The sequence below is a fragment of the Mytilus galloprovincialis genome, chromosome 6 (assembly GCF_965363235.1).
Source record: "Mytilus galloprovincialis chromosome 6, xbMytGall1.hap1.1, whole genome shotgun sequence".
NCBI classification, from domain to species: Eukaryota; Metazoa; Mollusca; class Bivalvia; order Mytilida; family Mytilidae; genus Mytilus; species Mytilus galloprovincialis.
The window spans coordinates 13,650,001-13,669,006 of NC_134843.1; the positions used below are offsets into that span (position 1 = coordinate 13,650,001).

The 19,006-nt window shown below is 32.9% G+C and overlaps 2 protein-coding genes across 4 annotated transcripts in view; both read left to right on the plus strand.

Annotated features, from left to right (window-relative positions):
• The window catches only part of LOC143078990 (uncharacterized), a 142,234-nt gene that overhangs the window by 68,493 nt on the left and 54,735 nt on the right, over window positions 1-19,006 (plus strand). The window lies entirely within an intron of this gene.
• Window positions 1-19,006, plus strand: part of LOC143078989 (uncharacterized) — a 52,808-nt gene that overhangs the window by 5,612 nt on the left and 28,190 nt on the right. For 2 of the 3 annotated variants that reach the window (XR_012979320.1, XM_076254078.1), the window contains exons 2-11: window positions 7,036-7,275; window positions 7,500-7,624; window positions 8,082-8,164; window positions 9,127-9,238; window positions 10,761-10,822; window positions 11,472-11,492; window positions 14,904-15,177; window positions 16,405-16,530; window positions 17,128-17,254; window positions 18,726-18,869. Coding sequence is in view for 2 of the 3 variants with exons in the window: in XM_076254078.1 (XP_076110193.1) it covers window positions 7,036-7,275; window positions 7,500-7,624; window positions 8,082-8,164; window positions 9,127-9,238; window positions 10,761-10,822; window positions 11,472-11,492; window positions 14,904-15,177; window positions 16,405-16,530; window positions 17,128-17,254; window positions 18,726-18,869 (1,314 nt within the window). In the remaining variant the exon portion in view is untranslated. The remainder of the gene's footprint in view (window positions 1-7,035; window positions 7,276-7,499; window positions 7,625-8,081; window positions 8,165-9,126; window positions 9,239-10,760; window positions 10,823-11,471; window positions 11,493-14,903; window positions 15,178-16,404; window positions 16,531-17,127; window positions 17,255-18,725; window positions 18,870-19,006) is intronic. The other variant, XM_076254079.1, reaches the window with a different exon arrangement.

Below are 19,006 nucleotides of genomic sequence, written 5' to 3' on the forward strand. Positions count from 1 at the left end.
AAATTATACGTTGTAAAAATGTGATACAAGTATGTTCATTATCAATATACATATCTAAACAATTACTAATTCCGACAAAAATACGTTGTAAGTACATGAACGCAAAAATGGTAACATCTTAAAAATAGAAATCATCAGGGTTACTGTATACAAGTTGACGCAATAAAAGATGTAATTGAAGCTATATTTTTTATGCCCCCTCAACTACCCCTGTACATGCAATGCAAGTCCCTAGAGTGTTTTAAAATACAGTTAAAAACTCATTTTTATCGTATTGCTTTTAATTAGATTGAATTCTTTTCTCTTTTACGGGCTTTTTTTACTCTTTGTATTGAGTTCTTGCTTGTTCTGCATGCTTTTATCCTATATTGTTATTTTTTTATTCTTTGTTTTAACATGTATTTCGTATTGATCTTTATTTCATGGTAGGCATTTTTTATTTCAGTATTTGAATCTGACACGATGTATTTTTTTTATGTTTTATGTTATTGTCATTGATATGTTTTAATTACCATGTGTATGTACAGCGCCTTAGAGTAATTTTTATTTTTTATATAGGGCGCTTTATAAATTTTCATTATTATTATTATTATTATTACATCTGTCCGTCCGTCATTCCGTCTGACCGCCCGACCTTCCGTCCGTCCGTCCCCCTTTATAGTTTATAGTTTTTCCGCAAAACATCTAGTTTGAATCCTAGAACGTACTTTGCTGTCTGCATGTGGTCAGGGTTTTGATCTTTATTAATATTTGCTCTAATGAGAGATAGTTGAACTTTGTCATTTTTGGGTAACCAATTTATGAATCTCTTAGACTATCTTGTAAGTCATCTGTTTACACTTTAACTCCATTCCGATATATGATTTGGCCACTTTTGAAAAAAAAACGGTTTTTTTTAGCAGCGGAACATGTAAAAGCTTGTGTTTTGGTACTATATCACGACAGATCGTGTTCTGTCCATATACTGCTGCTTAACATCGCATATATAAACAAACATTATATCAATGATTCTACAAATTCTTGAAAGAGTGTCGTGTGGTTTTTTATACATCTTCAAGTTAACAAGTAAAACACGCAGGCAAACTGACATTTTTGTTAATATCGTATTTGTTCTGTATAAAATTTATTGTATACAAGTCTACATAAACGTTTTAAAAAGTTTACTAAATGGTTATTGTTTCATAAGTGTACATATGTATGCTCGAAGTATATATAGAATCAGTACATGATACACAACATGCGACAAATAAAGGGGGGGGGGTTGTAATGACAGGAAACTAAATTAAACTAAGGCTTTGATGAATGTAAACTTTAATAAAACTGGAAGTTACATAAGGGGAACAGGAAAATAAGAATATGTTGCATCACTTACAACAACCTTTAATTGACCAGTGATTTTTTATTCATTACTGACCAGCAACACCGAGATAATCCAACGATTTTTAAGGGTCCATATGGAGTGTGGACCTAAATCAGTCAGAGCTCAGACATAAACAAGTCTATTTCTGTTTTTGACTTAAAGAAGTCAAAACATGTATTCTTTATAAAAATGTGTTTTCAATTTTAGACTTATCTAAGTCACAAAATGACAGACTTGTTTAGGTCTATTTATGTTGATGAAAAAACTTAACTTGACTTGGTGGCCAAACTACACCACCTTTGACAGTAAAAACCTGTCTGAGAGTTCACAAGGACTTGATCTATCTATATTTAATTATCTAATTGAACATCCTTACTAAACACAGATGTTTTACCTCATTAAGTGTGGATCCAGGTGGTTGCATTGTAAGGTTAATTAACATGATCCCCGATTTTTCAGACTCTCATTCATATTTTTCTTTAGAAGACAAGGCATTGGCTTTCAATGTTGTCATTATTTGATTTAGATGCATGACCTTTTTATAAGTATGCGTGGGTCTTGAAGTTGACCAATTTTGGTAACTTATCGACTTGTAGGAGTTGATATTTGCAACTTTTTGATTCTGGTCAACCATTTCTTGCTTAACAATATTTGACTTATTTAAGTCGTATTTTGTCTTGCATTAAAGGGAGACAAATCCTAAAACTTACAAATTTAGACATCTATAAGTCAAAAGCAGATTCAGACTTATTTATGTCTGAGCTCTGACTGTAAATGTTCTTTATCTTTAGATATAACGCTTATTCTGTAAAATCTTCAATTAACGATTTTGTAAAATTCTGTACATGGTCTACACTATTATTACTATACTATATATAAAAATATTAATTTTCGCGAACCATTTAGGTCACGGAAATTCCAAAATATGGCATCAGTAAGGAGAGTTGTGCAAATAACGTGAATACACAGAACCCCCATCCAAATTATCTTTAGCTAAAAGTATTCATCATTTTCTATTTTATATGTACTAACAACATTCCATTTTTCTATAATTTCGATTGAAATATTCCAAAATCTGAGTTAAAATCGATCGAATGCCCCAAATAAACATTGTCTGATTGGTTGAAGTACTGTGGCGTCGATGATTAGCTTAATATTAAATAATTATTTTATTTTCCGTTGTTATTTTTTATAATTTTGCAAACTTTTTTATTCAATTTTGACATTCGCCAGTATCCGTTATTCTGCAACTCCCTTTGAGATCTAATTATATGTGACAATACATTATTGTGCTTCTCTCTCTGAATTTCGCTTTCTCTCAAGACATTTGTAGTCTTTGTAGTACAGTGTATTTTCCAGAAAATACATCGTGTAAAAACATTTCCGAGGAAACCAAATTAACGGAGGTTGAGACATATGACATAAAAACAGATGTACATATTTATGTTTGATACGTCTACAAACCCCCCCGCCCCCTCCCTCCCCCCCCAAATCGAAAAAAAAACAAGAGTGCACACACTGAAATGTTTCGTCTTCTATACTAATCATTGATATTATGTTCATAGTCCTAAGTATAAAGCTTAGCTTTATTACAACTGTCACATAAACTTAACATTAACCAAGATAACTAAACAAAGACCAATGAACCTTGAAAATGAGGTCAAGGTCAGATGAACCAAGCCAGGCAGACATGTACAGCTAACAATGCTTTTATACAACATATATAGTTTAAGAAAAATAGACCAAAACACAAAAACATAACACTGTGCAATGAACCGTGAAAATGAGGTCACGGTCAAATAAAACCTGAGCGACTGACATGAAGATCATAAAATATTTCCATACACCAAATATAGTTGACCTATGGCATACAGTATTAGATAAAAAGACCTAAACTCAAAAACTTAACTTTGACCACTGAACCATGAAAATGAGGTCAAGGTCACATGACATCTACCCGCTAGACATGTACACCTTACAATCATTCCATACAACAAATATAGTAGACCTATTGCATATAGTATGAGAAAAATAGACCTAAACACAAAAATTTAACTATAACCACTGAACCATGAAAATGAGGTCAAGGTCAGATGACACCTGCCAGTTGTACATGTACACCTTACAGTCCTTCCATACACCGAATATACTAGCCCTATTGTTTATAGTATCTGAGATATGGACTTGACCACCAAAACTTAACCTTGTTCACTGATCCATGAAATGAGGTCGAGGTCAAGTGAAAACTGTCTGACAGACATGAGGACCTTGAAAGGTACACACATATTAAATATAATTATCCTATTACTTATAATAAGACAGAATTCAACATTACAAAAAATTTGAACTTTTTTTTCAAGTGGTCACTGAACCATGAAAATGAGGTCAAGGACATTGGACATGTAACTGACGGAAATATATACAAAGTATGAAGCATCCAGGTCTTCCACCTTCTAAAATATAGAGCTTTTAAGAAGTGAGCTAACACCGCCGCCGCCGCCGCCGCCGGATCACTATCCCTATGTCGAGCTTTCTGCAACAAAAGTTGCAGGCTCGACAAAAAAACAATCGCACACAGGCTGAGACATGACTGGTAATATTGTGTTTTGTTATTTAGTCCATCTATACAAATGAGGGGGGGGGGGGCTTAAACGGGACTCCAGGATCGGGTGTTTTTCAACACGGGATTTCAGGATTGATCCTTTATGGATCCGGCTAGTCTTTTTTCGAATTTCGGTATGGCGGGATTGAAATTTCTATAAATTCGAGACCTCGGGATTTCATGTTTTTAAGTCCGGGATTTCGGGATCAGGACCCCTGCAGCCCCCACTCCACCCCCGTCAAATGCATATCATAAGATGCCTTTTCCTTTTTAATTTTCTTTTGGCCTTGTGTTGTTGTCTGGTTGCTGTCTTATTAAAGTACTGACTACTTACGGGATTTACATTTAACTTTAGGTACTGAAAGTCTGTGACACTGTGCATATTTTTCAGTCGGTATATATAGTAGTACTTTGATATAGAGGTGATCGATATAATCTCGTTCTCAACCTTCAAGTTTTATGAGTGAAATAGAATTGAGAACAGTTCTATTGTATATTTGAGATGCTACTTTCAGCTAGTGTACATTTTTTTTATTCGGTTATTTTTTACCCATATATATATAACAATTTCCTTTGAGGAGACAACCATACGAATCAATACTATTAGGATACTAAGCCCTGTATAAATCTTCAAAACATGTACTATTTATACATGTATCTATTTAAAGATTTAACATCGAAATTGCGGACGTGAAAGAAAGCACCATTATAAAAACAAAAAACAATGTTAGATTACAAAATGTAGCGATGGATTAATGATCGTGAAACATCATTTTTGCTAATTTTTGATTTGTTATAGTCTAAAAACTGTGTATGAATATTAAACTATTGTTCCAACCGTGAACAAGGTTAATTAATTTAAGTGTATTATAGTTTAGTGCCATCTATGACTGACTGACAGCAGCGGCGAATTTATGACCAGTATTAGTTTATGTGGTTCATTTCCTTCTCTCTAATTTGAAAATATTTTTACTTGTTCCGACTGGTGTGATAGTTTTCAAAATATGGGAGAATCTTACCGTACAATACTAAGATTTAACTTTAGTATTAATCTCCTAAACTTGTACCCCTTCTGCTTATTTTCTGCTAGACGATGTCTTTTCCCAGTGAATATAGGGTTTTTGAAAGGACATTTTTGACATACTACATATAGAATACTTCCGAGACCACACTGGTTTTTTTTCATCACAATAGTGAGCTACAGTTTTCACACTTGTTTCAACTAATCGGCAGATATACAAACTCTACCACCCTACGTAGCCCACTGATTTTCATTTTGAAGAACGTCTTCAGGACTGTTTTCATATTTATTTTCAATTTTTAATATTAGAAAAACAAGTTCATTCTCCTAGAAGTAACATACTTTCCGTCAAATTTACCGTTGACATTGTCCCAACGAAAAGTCGCCGGGTGCAATTTTAACGTTGCAAAATCTGGTCAAAGGGACGTAATTCGTACAAAACGTCGCAATATTTCGCGGAATCCGCTAGACGGCGTTCATTTACTGTTACTTGACCTTAAATAAAGTTCTGTGTAGAGCAATGTTGTTTTAGTTCAAAGAATATACATTTTTAGTGCATTCATAGAAACCCTGCAGACATTTTACAATTGCAATATTTAAATATGAATTATATCCGTTTTCCTTTTATTAGGGCCCCGCCAAAGGCGGGTCGCCCTATAGTGATCAGTCTGTCCGTCCGTCCGTCTGTCCGTCCGTCTGTCCGTCCGTAACACTTTGTAATAACTTTGTGTCCGCTCCATATCTAGAGAACCATTATGATTTCATACTTTATACTTTACATGTTTATTAACCACCACCAGAGGGCGTGTCATGATGTATGTACAACTTCCTAGGTCAAAGGTCAAGGTCAAAAAACTTTGGTTTCAGTTAACAACCCTGTGTCCTGTGGTGAAGATCGTGTCCGCTCTATATCTTGAGAACCGTTATGATTTCAAAGTTTATACTTGACATGTATATGAACCAACACCAGAGGGAATGTCATAATTTATGAACGACTGCCTAGGGCAAAGTTCAAGGTCAAAAACTTTGGTTTCAGTTGACAACCCCATGTCCTATGGTAAAGATTGTGTCCGCTCTATATCTTGAGAACCGTTATCATTTTAAAGTTTATACCTAAATTGTATATAAACCAACACCAAAGGGTGTGTCATAATTTATGTGCAACTTCCTAGGTCAAAGGTCAAGGTCAAAAACTTTGGTTTCAGTTGACAACCCCGTGTCCTATGGTAAAGATCGTGTCCGCTCTATATCTTGAGAACCGTTATCATTTCAAAGTTTATACTTGACATGTTTATAAACCAACACCAAAGGGTGTGTCATAATTTATTTACAACTTCCTAGGTCAAAGGTCAAGGTCAAAAACTTTGATTTCAGTTGACAAACCCATGTCCTATGGTAAAGATACAATTTTTTAATGCACATTATTCACAGCGGGGCCCACAGAGATGGCTCCCATCTCAATGATATCTAGTTTATTTTATAACTTCTCTTGTATTTATTCCTTTTTTGGCTTTTAAGACTATACTTCTTAGTATTGTTGATGATTGTTAATCGTGTTGGTTAAAAATTTGTCCAGCAGTATAACCTATCTAAACCTGGTGAATTTTGCGAATTTTCTTTTCCTGGCTTGTGAAATTAGAGACCGTATTCAAAATTAATAAACATTCTTTGTGTTTGTAACTATTACTTTGATATGATGCCACAGATGAAGTATTAATGTAGTGTACACTCAGAAATTATTGCATGCATTATCATTGTGATTTTTGAAGACTGAACAAAAAGGCAACATTGATTATTTTTATTTCTATAAAAGGTATGTACAGATATTGTGTAAGATATAAGAGTTTAATTTCTTATTGTGATAATAACCCACTCACCTTATTAGCATTAATTAAAAACCTCACAATACTTTTTTGTATTAACAGTTTATAAAGTAAATAGTTCTGAGTGATTCCTAGAAGTTCCTTGTGTAATTTGTATACTTTTGTCATGTTTTTAGAAGTGTTTTACAATAAAAAAAATCAAAACAATGTATTTTCAATAATTTTTCAGAGGAGGCAAAAAATTGTTAAAAAAATGGGAGGTATACAAGAACTGCCAGAGGAATTCCGTCCATCAGAATGGTTAACTGATACAAAACCTCGTAAAACCCCTTATGTACCTCAGATGGGTGATGAAGTTATGTACTTTAGACAAGGTCATGACCTCTACCTCCAGGCAGTAGTAAGGAAAAACGCCTACAAGATAGATCCAAACAAAAACCTACCATGGCATAAAATGCCTAGTATTAGGGTATGTATTTTAAACTAATTGTCATAAAGAATTCAAATTATGATTTATACATTTTTTTTTGTAAATTAAGAGAAGCCCAAATTAAACACTCAATTTTATTTTTTATGTGCAAAATTTTATCATAAACTATCTTTCTCCAAAAATATGTATACTGAATGATTTAATGCAATGGAAACTATTGTCTAATCATTCAACTACTCAAACACATTTCAAATATATTTTAGGAGCAAGAATTAATGAGAGTTGTTGGAATAAAATATGAAGTCCGTCCACCCAGAATGGTCTGTTTAAAGCTGGCATTTATTGATCCAGCAACAGGAAAACCAACAGGAGGTTCAATCTCAATCAAGTAAGTTCTTTGACACACAGGAAGTAATCATTGATTCAAGGACCATACCTTACCCTCTAGTTGTCTTATGGGGTTTTGTTAAAGGAGATGTATAAATTGGTAACAACAAATGAGATAGTACCCTGAATATTAATAGTAAATTACCAATATCATACAATTATGAAATTATATTTCATTCATAAACTATATAAGATAGGACAAGAAATAGTAACTTAAGGGGACAATCTAAAAGTACAAGTCAAAGGATGACTCTCAACACTGAGATCATTTTTTTTAATTGATTAAATAAACAAAAAGGAACAAATCTATACATCAATATACAGAAGATTGAGGGGAACAATCATCACAAAAACTATCAATTTTAAAAAGTTGTAACTTCAATTTTTTTCAATTCAAACTGGTATGTTGTAACTTCCCTAAGATTCTTCAATATATTTATACTTATATATGTTTACAGATACCATGACTTGCCTGATGTGATAGATTTTCTAGTTCTCAGACAGAATTATGATATTGCCATGCAGAGAAAGTGGAAAACAGGTAATTCTAATTTATTATTCATGGACCTCATGCATCCGGCTAGTAGCTAAGGGAACCACAAATTTATATGCTTCATGTAGCACATTTTTTTGAGGGCTTAATTTCAAGCTTTGGCAAATCAATGCAATCAAATATCCAGGAAAACATATTTTTTCCTGAATCAACAATGAAAAAGAAATGGATCATCAGTACATGAGATAAGTTTTGTGGTCATACCGTAAAATTTTAAATATTATAAATATTAGGAAAACTTTTAAAAAATCTGAAAAAGAAAGGATATGCTATACAGGTATATGAAAGATTTTATAAACTTATCATTAGAGATGTATTAAATTTTAAGGTATAGACCTATAGAATAAAAAAATAAATATAAAATTTATTTGTACAAAGCTTACAAATAGGTAGGTTCTGAAGCTTTCTCACCTTCTCTGTTCAGTTTTGAGACATTGTATGGGTCATATTCTGCAGTCATCTTTTCCATCCGTCAGTTCATTCTGATTGATTTTAGTTTTCAGCAAAATACCTTGAATGTGTAGGTAAAGGTAATTACTTGGGTTAGCTTGCTTGTTTACTGAACCTTGAAATCGTTATAAGATTAACTATACTACCCTCCTTTCTGAATAATCTTAGTCCTAATTATAAAGACAGATAGATTGGTTATCTGTCAGACTAGTCTACTCTTAAAGGAGGGTAGTTTAGATTGGTTATCTGTCAGACTAGTCTACTCTTAAAGGAGGGTAGTTTACCTAACCTAATAATAACTTCACAGTTCAGCTAGCAAGCAAAGCTAACCAAAGATATTACCTTTAACTACACACTCAAGGTATTTTGCTGTAAAAGTAGACATTAGTACATGATTTATACCCCAATGTACATCCAATGATATAAAAGTAAGTCAAATTGCTGAGTATAATTTTGCAGTGCATTGTAGATTTATTTGTATTCTTTTATTTACAAAACAGGTGACAGATTTCGGTCTATGATTCATGATGCCTGGTGGATGGGTTCTATAAAGGAACAATTTCCATTCCAAGAAGAACACCCAGACAGCATGTTCCAATGTTTTCTTGTTCAGTAAGTCACTACTGTGGATTCAGGTATTTTTTTGGTTAGCACCAATTTTTGTGGATGAAGGTAAACTGGCATTTTTGTGGTAATTTAATTTCGTGGTTTTGCCGAAATTCTTGATAAAGCATTTAGAAAATGTGTCATTCGTTGAACATTTAATTTAGTGGTTCACCTATAGATACCCACGAAATCAACAAAAATTGGTATCCAACAAATAATGAATTCACAGTGTACTGGTAAAGAGTTGTTACAATTGTCAAACCACTGTTTGATGGTTTAAAGAAAGTCTTATTATACCAGGGCTTCCAAAAAATATTTGAGCCAGCCGGACATTTCATATCTGATTCCGATTTTAATTCCTTAAGACTTAGTCACAAAAGGCAATTATGGTAATCAGATGGCCATTCCAATGCATAAAAAAAAACTATTTTAAACTTTACTTTGATATGATATGAATTTGATGGTCGGATGTAACTGTTAAACTGTTAAATTGGCAGTGCATCATTCAAAATGTGCACATCAGCGTACTCATATCTGCCTTAGACTTTTTATTTGTGCAAAATGACATTGTCAAATCTTTAGTTTCGTTTTCACATTGTTCTAACCGGATGTTGACTTGACAATGGTAAAACATGGACCATAAACGGATACGTAAAATCCGTGAATGTTTACAAAGCACGACTGAGTGAAGAAGCTCTTTCCACGTTATTTCTTCAACAAAATACTTGAAATGAACGTTAGATACAGGTATCAATGATAATTTTAGCATTTTTGAAGAAATGTAGGATGCATAATTAAATTTCCCACCTGTGCACATGCGCACACGTGTTCTAGTTCATACGACGTAGTTCTGACGATTTTTCATATAAAACCTTTTTAAATTTTTCATCAAATCATGTTGATAAACTAATTTCTAATAATTTTAATCTTTTGGACTAAATCAATATAAAGAAACAAACCGCTGAAAAGTAAGAAAAAAATTGTGAATAGACCGATCAATTTATACGATGTCCGGTACTGAACATAGTTCACCTGTCACCTGAACAGGTAGATTTCAGCTGTCCAACTACTAATTAGCCTTGATTAAAATTAGAAAGTATTGGATTAGGTGTTGTTTTGATAGTAATTAATCATCATGTCACATTTATGACCGGAAATGTGTTGATGTTAATGGCAAAAGGTTGGGTCAAAAAGATCGTGTATAAAATGACCGAAAAAGCCTTGAAAACTAAAAAGTATATGACCGTTTCATGCTTTGCCCAGCCGGACTTTTACCGGACATTATACAAATGACCGGAATATATGACCGTTTTGGAAGCCTTGTATTATACACGTTTAACCTGTTTATCTTTTTGTCTGCCATCACCTTTTTGTAACATAGATATAGTCTATATCTTGTTGTCTCATTTCTTTCAAATTTGAGTGAACTTTTAGAATCAGCAAAATTACAATTTTTAGACATCATATTGTAGATAAGCTTTAAAGACCTGATTTGTTTCATGACTTAACATTAAAATTTCATTTTCAGTTGGGATAATGGAGAAACAGAAAAGATAAGCCCATGGGACATGGAACCGATAGCTGATTGCAGTAAGTATATTTGATGGTTTTCATATTGGTAAATGCCTTGGTCTTGACAAAATTACTGTAAATTCAGAAATTATTGTGTGCATTATTTTTACGAATGTGTTACAAATACCATAAATGCAAGTTTAATTATTGTGATGCATTAAATGCTGCATTCTATCAAAATTTTTAAAGCCAATCATTTTTTTTATTTCAAATTTCATCTGTCACAGTTTTGAAAACAGTAAAAACTTTACAAAAATGTCTGAATTATTAGTATAATTGATTGAAATTTTATCTAACTTGTGCATTTATCAGGTTTTTTGATAACAAAAATGGAACATGAATGTTAAATCAGACAATTTTATGAATTTTTCAGATTTAAAGAATTTTTTATTCGTAGGTTTAACATATGAAGAACACCTCATGAAAATTTTTGTACAGTTGTATATTTAAAATCTGAATTTTATAGGAATTTTATTGGAGTCAAATAAAAATACCACAAATTAACAAGAAGACCTGATTAGTATTTAGAAGATATTTAAGAATCAACCAAGATTGCTAAATATTTGTAATAAAAGGGGTATATATACATTTTTTTTGGTCTTTTGATCAATTTTAAGTCAGCAAAATCCAACAAAAAGTATAATAGAGATTTTCTTCCTTTATTAAGCTGGCAGACCTGGACATAGGGGTAAGATAGCATGCTTATCTCACTGTCTTGCTGGCAAGAATAGATGTAGTCTCAATCACTATAAAGAGAATACATTTTTTTTTTCAATTAAAAGAAATAAATTGTAAAAACCGATCAGTTTATATTTCATTTTGGTTTATTTCTACTTATTGATAAAAATAAATGATAATATTTTGTTATAAGGATAACCTAATTGGAACATTATTTTAGAACCAGTAAGCTTGCATTTTTAATAGACTTTGAGCTAAGTTTTTTTGCAAGAAATTACATATTGCGAAATGTTGACAGTTACTTTATAGAATTAGCTAGTTACTTCTTGTTTTTATGCCCCATTTATGGGCATTATGTTTTCTGTCTGTGTGTCTGTACGTTCGTCCGTCTGTCCCTCTTTAGGTTAAAGTTTTTGGTTGAGGTAGTATTTGATGAAGTTGAAGTCCAATCAACTGAAACTTAGTACACATGTTCCCCATGATATGTATGATCTTTCTAATTTTAATACCAAATGAGAGATTTTCCCACATTTTCACGGTCCACTGAACAAAAAAAATGATAGTGCGGATTGGGCATCTGTGTACTGGGGACATATTCTTGTTTTTCAAGTTTCTTCAAGGTTATGATATTGCCAAGAATTCTATTTTAAACTGAATGGATGATAAATAACTAAGATCTGATTTAATTTTGTGTAAGCAGTGATCTATGTAAGTTTAATTTTTATTTGCATGTAGAATCCAATACAAGAAATCTCACTTTTGCAAGAAGAGAAACTTAAATTGGCCCAAGAAAAACAGGGCATGATGGATAGGAGTAAGACTTTTTTCTTTCAAGCAGATTACATGCAGACTCTTAGCGAATGTCCGTAAGTGGGGAATTCCCAGCAAAGTGAGATTGATTTGTAAACCTTGATCAGACATGTCTACATATTTTGACCTTCTGCTCAGTAAGACAGAAACTACCTCAGCAAAAATTTTATTGTAATACAGTAGAAGTTTAGGCAACTGTATTTTAAGTGCCCTGTCTTCATTTAAGAAATAATTCATGGAAGCCATAGATTGTTGGAAATTTACACATGGCCTGGGCCGTGATATGATAATTTTATCACAGTGTTGTTTACAAAGCTAAAGAAGCACGTCATATTAGAATATTCCATTTAAACATTGAATTGAGTATAGTCTTCAGATAATTTCTAGAAAAGTTTATCCAGCTAGAAGAACATATATTAATGGGCTTACAGAAGTACTGTGAGTATCAATTTTCGTGGATTGCTGAAAACTTGCATATTCGTGGATATTTAATTTGTGGTTTTTCCCATCTTGTATACAAGGCCTAGTGTATTGAAAAATTGTTAATCCTTGAACAGATAAATTCGTGGTTCACCTGTACCAATGAGACCCATGGAAATTGGTATCCAAAGAATAATAATGAATCCACAGTATATCAATAAACTGACCGTGCGAGGGCTGTATAGCAAGTCAAGTTCGTTAAACACTTCCATCATCATCATATCAATAAAAAGATTTATTGGTTGATTGATAATTGGTGTTTGATGCCACTTTCAGTGTTCTTGTGCTGACAAGTTTTTATTGGTGTAGGTAGCCAGAGAGATGACCTTTGACAGTAATACTGACAAGCATTGTTGATAAATATTGGAGTTAACCCACTGCTCCTGCCATCATAGAGTTAAATACAAAGAGATGAGGGGGTAGTCATCAATAAGACAGTTTCCAAATTACACTAAAAACTAAAAGACATCTAGAGAGTATATATGCAATGTACTTTGTACACTTTTGATTCAAATTTTCTGTTGAGTTGCTTTTACATTATTTATGATACTTTAAACTTTTTTTATTTGTTTATTTGGTTGCAACACATTGCTTTTTATAAATTTTGATATTACTTTATATAATTCATTGAATTAAGCAACTAAGTACATTGATTTGATAAATCATTGTCTCAAATTTAAGCCAGTTAAATTATGCACACAAAAAGTGAAAAGCGGTAATTGTACCACATCCTTAAAATAACAAATATTATGTAATTTTCAACTCTCAGTTGCAGTAAGACAAAATAATAAATTAATTGAAATATGGAAATTTATGAAATTATTAAAAGAAGCATAAAATATTTTTGATTTGTTATATATTCACATTAAAAAATAAAATCACTTTATATGAATTTTTTCTTGGATTGAGTTGCATGACACTATATTTATAGATTTTTGCTTGTATTTATTTTTTTAAATGGTGGTACATTTATGAAAATGAGGTATTTTAAGTTAACTTTTTTTTTATTCACAACACATAGTTAAGATTTTTCAAAAGATGATCTAGTTAAATTACTATGGAATCATAGCTTTGTATACCAATGATTGACTAGAAACTTTAAAGTTGTAACAATATATTTCAGTCATCAGCTTCATGCAGGTTTTGTAACAAGAAAAGCATAATTTGCTTTTTTTTTTACTAAATTTTATAGGAGAATGTTGACAACACCCTTTCACACATTTTTGTGTTGTACAAGCTTATTTCATGTAGTCAGTTTGGATGCTACGGTAACATGTATATTTTTTGCTTGCTGTTTGTCAGTAAAATGCATAATTGCAACTTTCATGCAAGTTTAATGCTAGAATAAAAAAAATATTTTCATTTAGAGAAAGAGTTTGCTTAAATGAAATAAAAGAATGAAAAAAATGGCTGAATAAAATTACAGATTCTAATGATTAATCAATTATAACTTATAAAATATAAAAGTTAGGAATGAATAAGATTTAATTTTCAGTGAAACAGTTATTTACCTTACACTAAAGGACCATGATGAAAACATTTTTTTATTACAGTATGGCATTTAACAATGAGCAAAACCCATACCTTATACATGTTATAGTTAGCTCTAAAAGCCTGACATGTCAAAAAGTGAAAAAAATAAAATCAGTCTGATATACATTGTATATTGCAACAATAAAGGATAAAAAAATATAACAGACATGCACTAATGACACAACCACTGGATTGCAGATAAAATGTTTCTTGTACATCAGGAGCATTCATATATTGTTCAAAGAAATGGTGTGTAGCGTAAATACAACTTGAAAGAAAAGCTTTGAATATTAATCTATATAATCTAAACTTTTACATCCTAACAATTAAAACATTGATACCTCATCAACTACTAAACTTTGAAACATACATCAAAACATTTGATACAAGAATTCAAAGTTTGATACAAACAACATCCACACTTGAAGCAAACCGGAAATGTTTCGGAAGGAAATTTCAGATATTCACTAAAAATAAAAAGTTGATATGTCTACAGACTTGGAAGAAGTTTTCTGACGAAAGAATCTTGTTTTCCCTGTATGCTGGAAGACTAGACAGATGTCATTTCCATATTTCTATCATATTTTCTATTTTTCAGGTATGCCTGAGGACCCAGGTGGGGGAGTTCCTGTTACTCAGGATGAAATTATATCTCTAATGTACACACCCTCTGCCGGAGAATGGCCATCATGCAGTAGAGACCAGGAATGTGACAGAATTATAAGAGGAATGGAAATGATAATGGAACACTCCGTGGCAGAACCCTTCTTGACCCCTGTTGATCTCAATGTGTTCCCCATTTATGGAATAATTATTGAATATCCTATGGATTTAACTACAATCAAGTCTAGATTAGAAAATAGATTTTATAGGTAAGTTGCCTCCATGTTATCTACTATGAGTGTCATTTCTCAAAATGTTGGTGAGAGCCTTTCTAATAGTGACGAAGAACCTCAGTGGCCAAATGGTCTAAGTGGTTACTACTGTAATCACTAGCCAGTCAACACTGAGGTAACACACTCAGGTTGTAAGTTCAAACCCCCCTCGTGTGGGTGCACTAGACTCCAATCTTTATTGACTAGTATTGTCAGTTTTCCTATTGCAGTTTGGCGGTTTTCTCAGGGCGTTCTGGCTTCCTCCACCAATTAAAAGTGGTTGCAATGAAATAGCCCAAAAGTGGCGCTTAAAAGTGACGTTAAACACAGAAAATGAGAAATGTGATAGTGACTTGGGTTGTCTGTTTTATTATCTGTTTCCTGTTCAGTAGGTAGTATTTCTGTAACATGTGAATTATTATAATTACAATAAAAGTTAAAGTTGGAAATATTTGACATTTTATGTTCTGAGATAAAAAAAAAAAAAAAAAAAGTAAAGTGGAAAAGATAATATGTAACGAATAGAAAGAATGAAAAGGGAAGAAGTGGAATTAATCTATCATATTCCTTACTACATTTTTTATGCCCCACCTACGATAGTAGAGGGGCATTATGTTTTCTGGTCTATGCCTCCGTTCGTCTGTGCGTCCGTCAGTCCGTTCAGGTTAAAGTTTTTGGTCAAGGTAGTTTTTGATGAAGCTGAAGTCCAATCAACTTGAAACTTAGTAGACTTGTTGCTTATGATATGATCTTTCTAATTTTAAAGCCAAATTAGACTTTTGACCCCAATTTCACGGTCCACTGAACATAGAAAATGAAAGTGGGAGTTTCAGGTTAAAGTTTTTGGTCAAGGTAGTTTTTGGTGAAGCTGAAGTCCAATCAACTTGAAACTTAGTACCATGTTGCTTATGATATAATCTTTTTAATTTTGAAGCCAAATTAGACTTTTGACCCCAATTTCACAGTCCACTAAACATAGAAAATGAAAGTGGGAGTTTCAGGTTAAAGTTTTTGGTCAAGGTAGTTTTTGATAAAATTGAAGTCCAATCAACTTGAAACTTAGTACATATGTTCCCTATAGTATAATCTTTCTAATTAGATTATTATCCAATTTCGCGGTCCATGGAACATGGAAAAGGATAGTGCGAGTGGGGCATTTTCCATACATGTTGATTCCCATTTTTGCAACACTTATGAATTGACAGTTCTTATTTCTGTTTCCAGGAGAGTCAATGCCCTCCAGTTTGATGTGCGTTACATAGAGACTAATGCTGTTACGTTTAATGAAGCTGGTACTCCTATTGTTAAAAGTGCTAAAATTTTAACGGAAGCTTTACTTAGATTTATAAAGTAAGTACAATTAAATTGAATACAGTTGTTTGTGATGCATATTGTTTGTTGGTTGGTTCACATTTATTTTATGAGCTGTCTTATCAGTTTTTCCATATATTTCAAGATTTGGCAGAAAGTAAAAAGCCTTATTAAATCAAATTGTTCACTGAATTTGTAACTTTTTATGTTAAGATTCCAAAAGGAGAGGCCAAATATACTAGAGGGACATTTAAACTCATTAGTGAAAAATCATATAGAGCTGATCACAATAATTTTAAGTGCATTCTGTCCTTTAGATATTTTTTAACAAGCATGAGGGTAAACCAATGGGGTATGTAAGTTAAGGTCTTATTTGGTCCCCAATATCGAGGCAATTATTTCTCTGTGAAAAAAGTTCTAACTGCTCCTCTCCATCTGTCTCATCATTATGTCTGTCTCTCTTATTATATAGATACTGTTGGTAGAAATCTTTCTTGTCTTGAATGAAAGGGAACGATCAGTTATGCTGAACAGTATATATGCTACCCCAATCAATAGTATACAGTGACACAGGTCCTGACACAGTACATGCATTGGTCTTGTATCTATAGTTCTCACATGTATATTCTATTTCAGTGATACTGATTGTTGTGATCCTATGTCAATAGTCAGTAACTTAATACATGGAATGGAATTTAACTGGGGTACATCTGATTCCGATTCCGACACTGAGGATACAGCTGATACCAGAAAAAGGAAGAGGGTTAGTACTTCATTCATAAAATTACGTAAGAGCTCAAACTTTTGACGGATAAAAACTGGAAGAATTTTGATCTTGAATTAGGTTAAATCGATACAAAATGAAATTCAGACACTAGATGCAATCATTTGAGAGAGGCTGTTCTATAAAGTGAAATATTTTAATGGTAAAACTAACCATCTTTTAATAACAAGCATCATAACTGATTAGATTTCATCAGCTGCACACAAATATGGATTTTAATATTGGATTACTGACTTTGTGATCAGTGAATAAACACGTAAAATGTGTGTTAGCCAAAGGCGGGTCGCCCTATAGTGATCAGTCTGTCCGTCCGTCCGTCTGTCCGTCCGTCTGTCCGTCCGTCTGTCCGTCCGTAACACTTTGTAATAACTTTGTGTCCGCTCCATATCTAGAGAACCATTATGATTTCATACTTTATACTTTACATGTTTATTAACCACCACCAGAGGGCGTGTCATGATGTATGTACAACTTCCTAGGTCAAAGGTCAAGGTCAAAAAACTTTGGTTTCAGTTAACAACCCTGTGTCCTGTGGTGAAGATCGTGTCCGCTCTATATCTTGAGAACCGTTATGATTTCAAAGTTTATACTTGACATGTATATGAACCAACACCAGAGGGAGAGTCATAATTTATGAACGACTGCCTAGGGCAAAGTTCAAGGTCAAAAACTTTGGTTTCAGTTGACAACCCCATGTCCTATGGTAAAGATTGTGTCCGCTCTATATCTTGAGAACCGTTATCATTTTAAAGTTTATACCTAAATTGTATATAAACCAACACCAAAGGGTGTGTCATAATTTATGTGCAACTTCCTAGGTCAAAGGTCAAGGTCAAAAACTTTGGTTTCAGTTGACAACCCCGTGTCCTATGGTAAAGATCGTGTCCGCTCTATATCTTGAGAACCGTTATCATTTCAAAGTTTATACTTGACATGTTTATAAACCAACACCAAAGGGTGTGTCATAATTTATTTACAACTTCCTAGGTCAAAGGTCAAGGTCAAAAACTTTGATTTCAGTTGACAAACCCATGTCCTATGGTAAAGATACAATTTTTTAATGCACATTATTCACAGCGGGGCCCACAGAGATGGCTCCCATCTCAATGATATCTAGTTTGGATTTGTTGTTTAAATGAGGCCTAAAATGAAATATTGTTTGTTTCCCCAATCCCGACCGACCCCGCAAAAATGGTGCTACTCATAAAATTTTATTGTCAAAACCAAGTCAAGTATTATTTTATTCATTTTGGATTTTCAGGATTGCCAGATCGTCCGATAATTTTCAAGCTTTTTGGAAAAATAAAATCATTTCCCTACCTACCTAGCCACACCTGGCTTGGCAGGGTCGGGATTGGGGAAACAAACAATATATTAATTTACGCCTGATATCAATATATCTCATTCAACCTTATACTAATAGACTAACATTTCCTGTTTACTTTTTTAGAATACAATTACATTACCGCCTGGTGTGCAAATTCCTCCTGGGACAGTACTGATGAGAAATGAACAAGGTCAGCTGATGTTTGTCCCTGCTTTACATGCATCTCAGCAACCTACTACACAAGGCCAAAGAATACAGTATGTCAGGGTATGTATTGATTGTCTACCAGAGACTTTAGAGTATTATCAAAAGTTATTGGAAATTAATAATTATACATTGAATGAACTTAATTAGTTCAAGCAAGCAGGTAATTCAAGCTGATTACGTCAGATGGAGCTATGAAT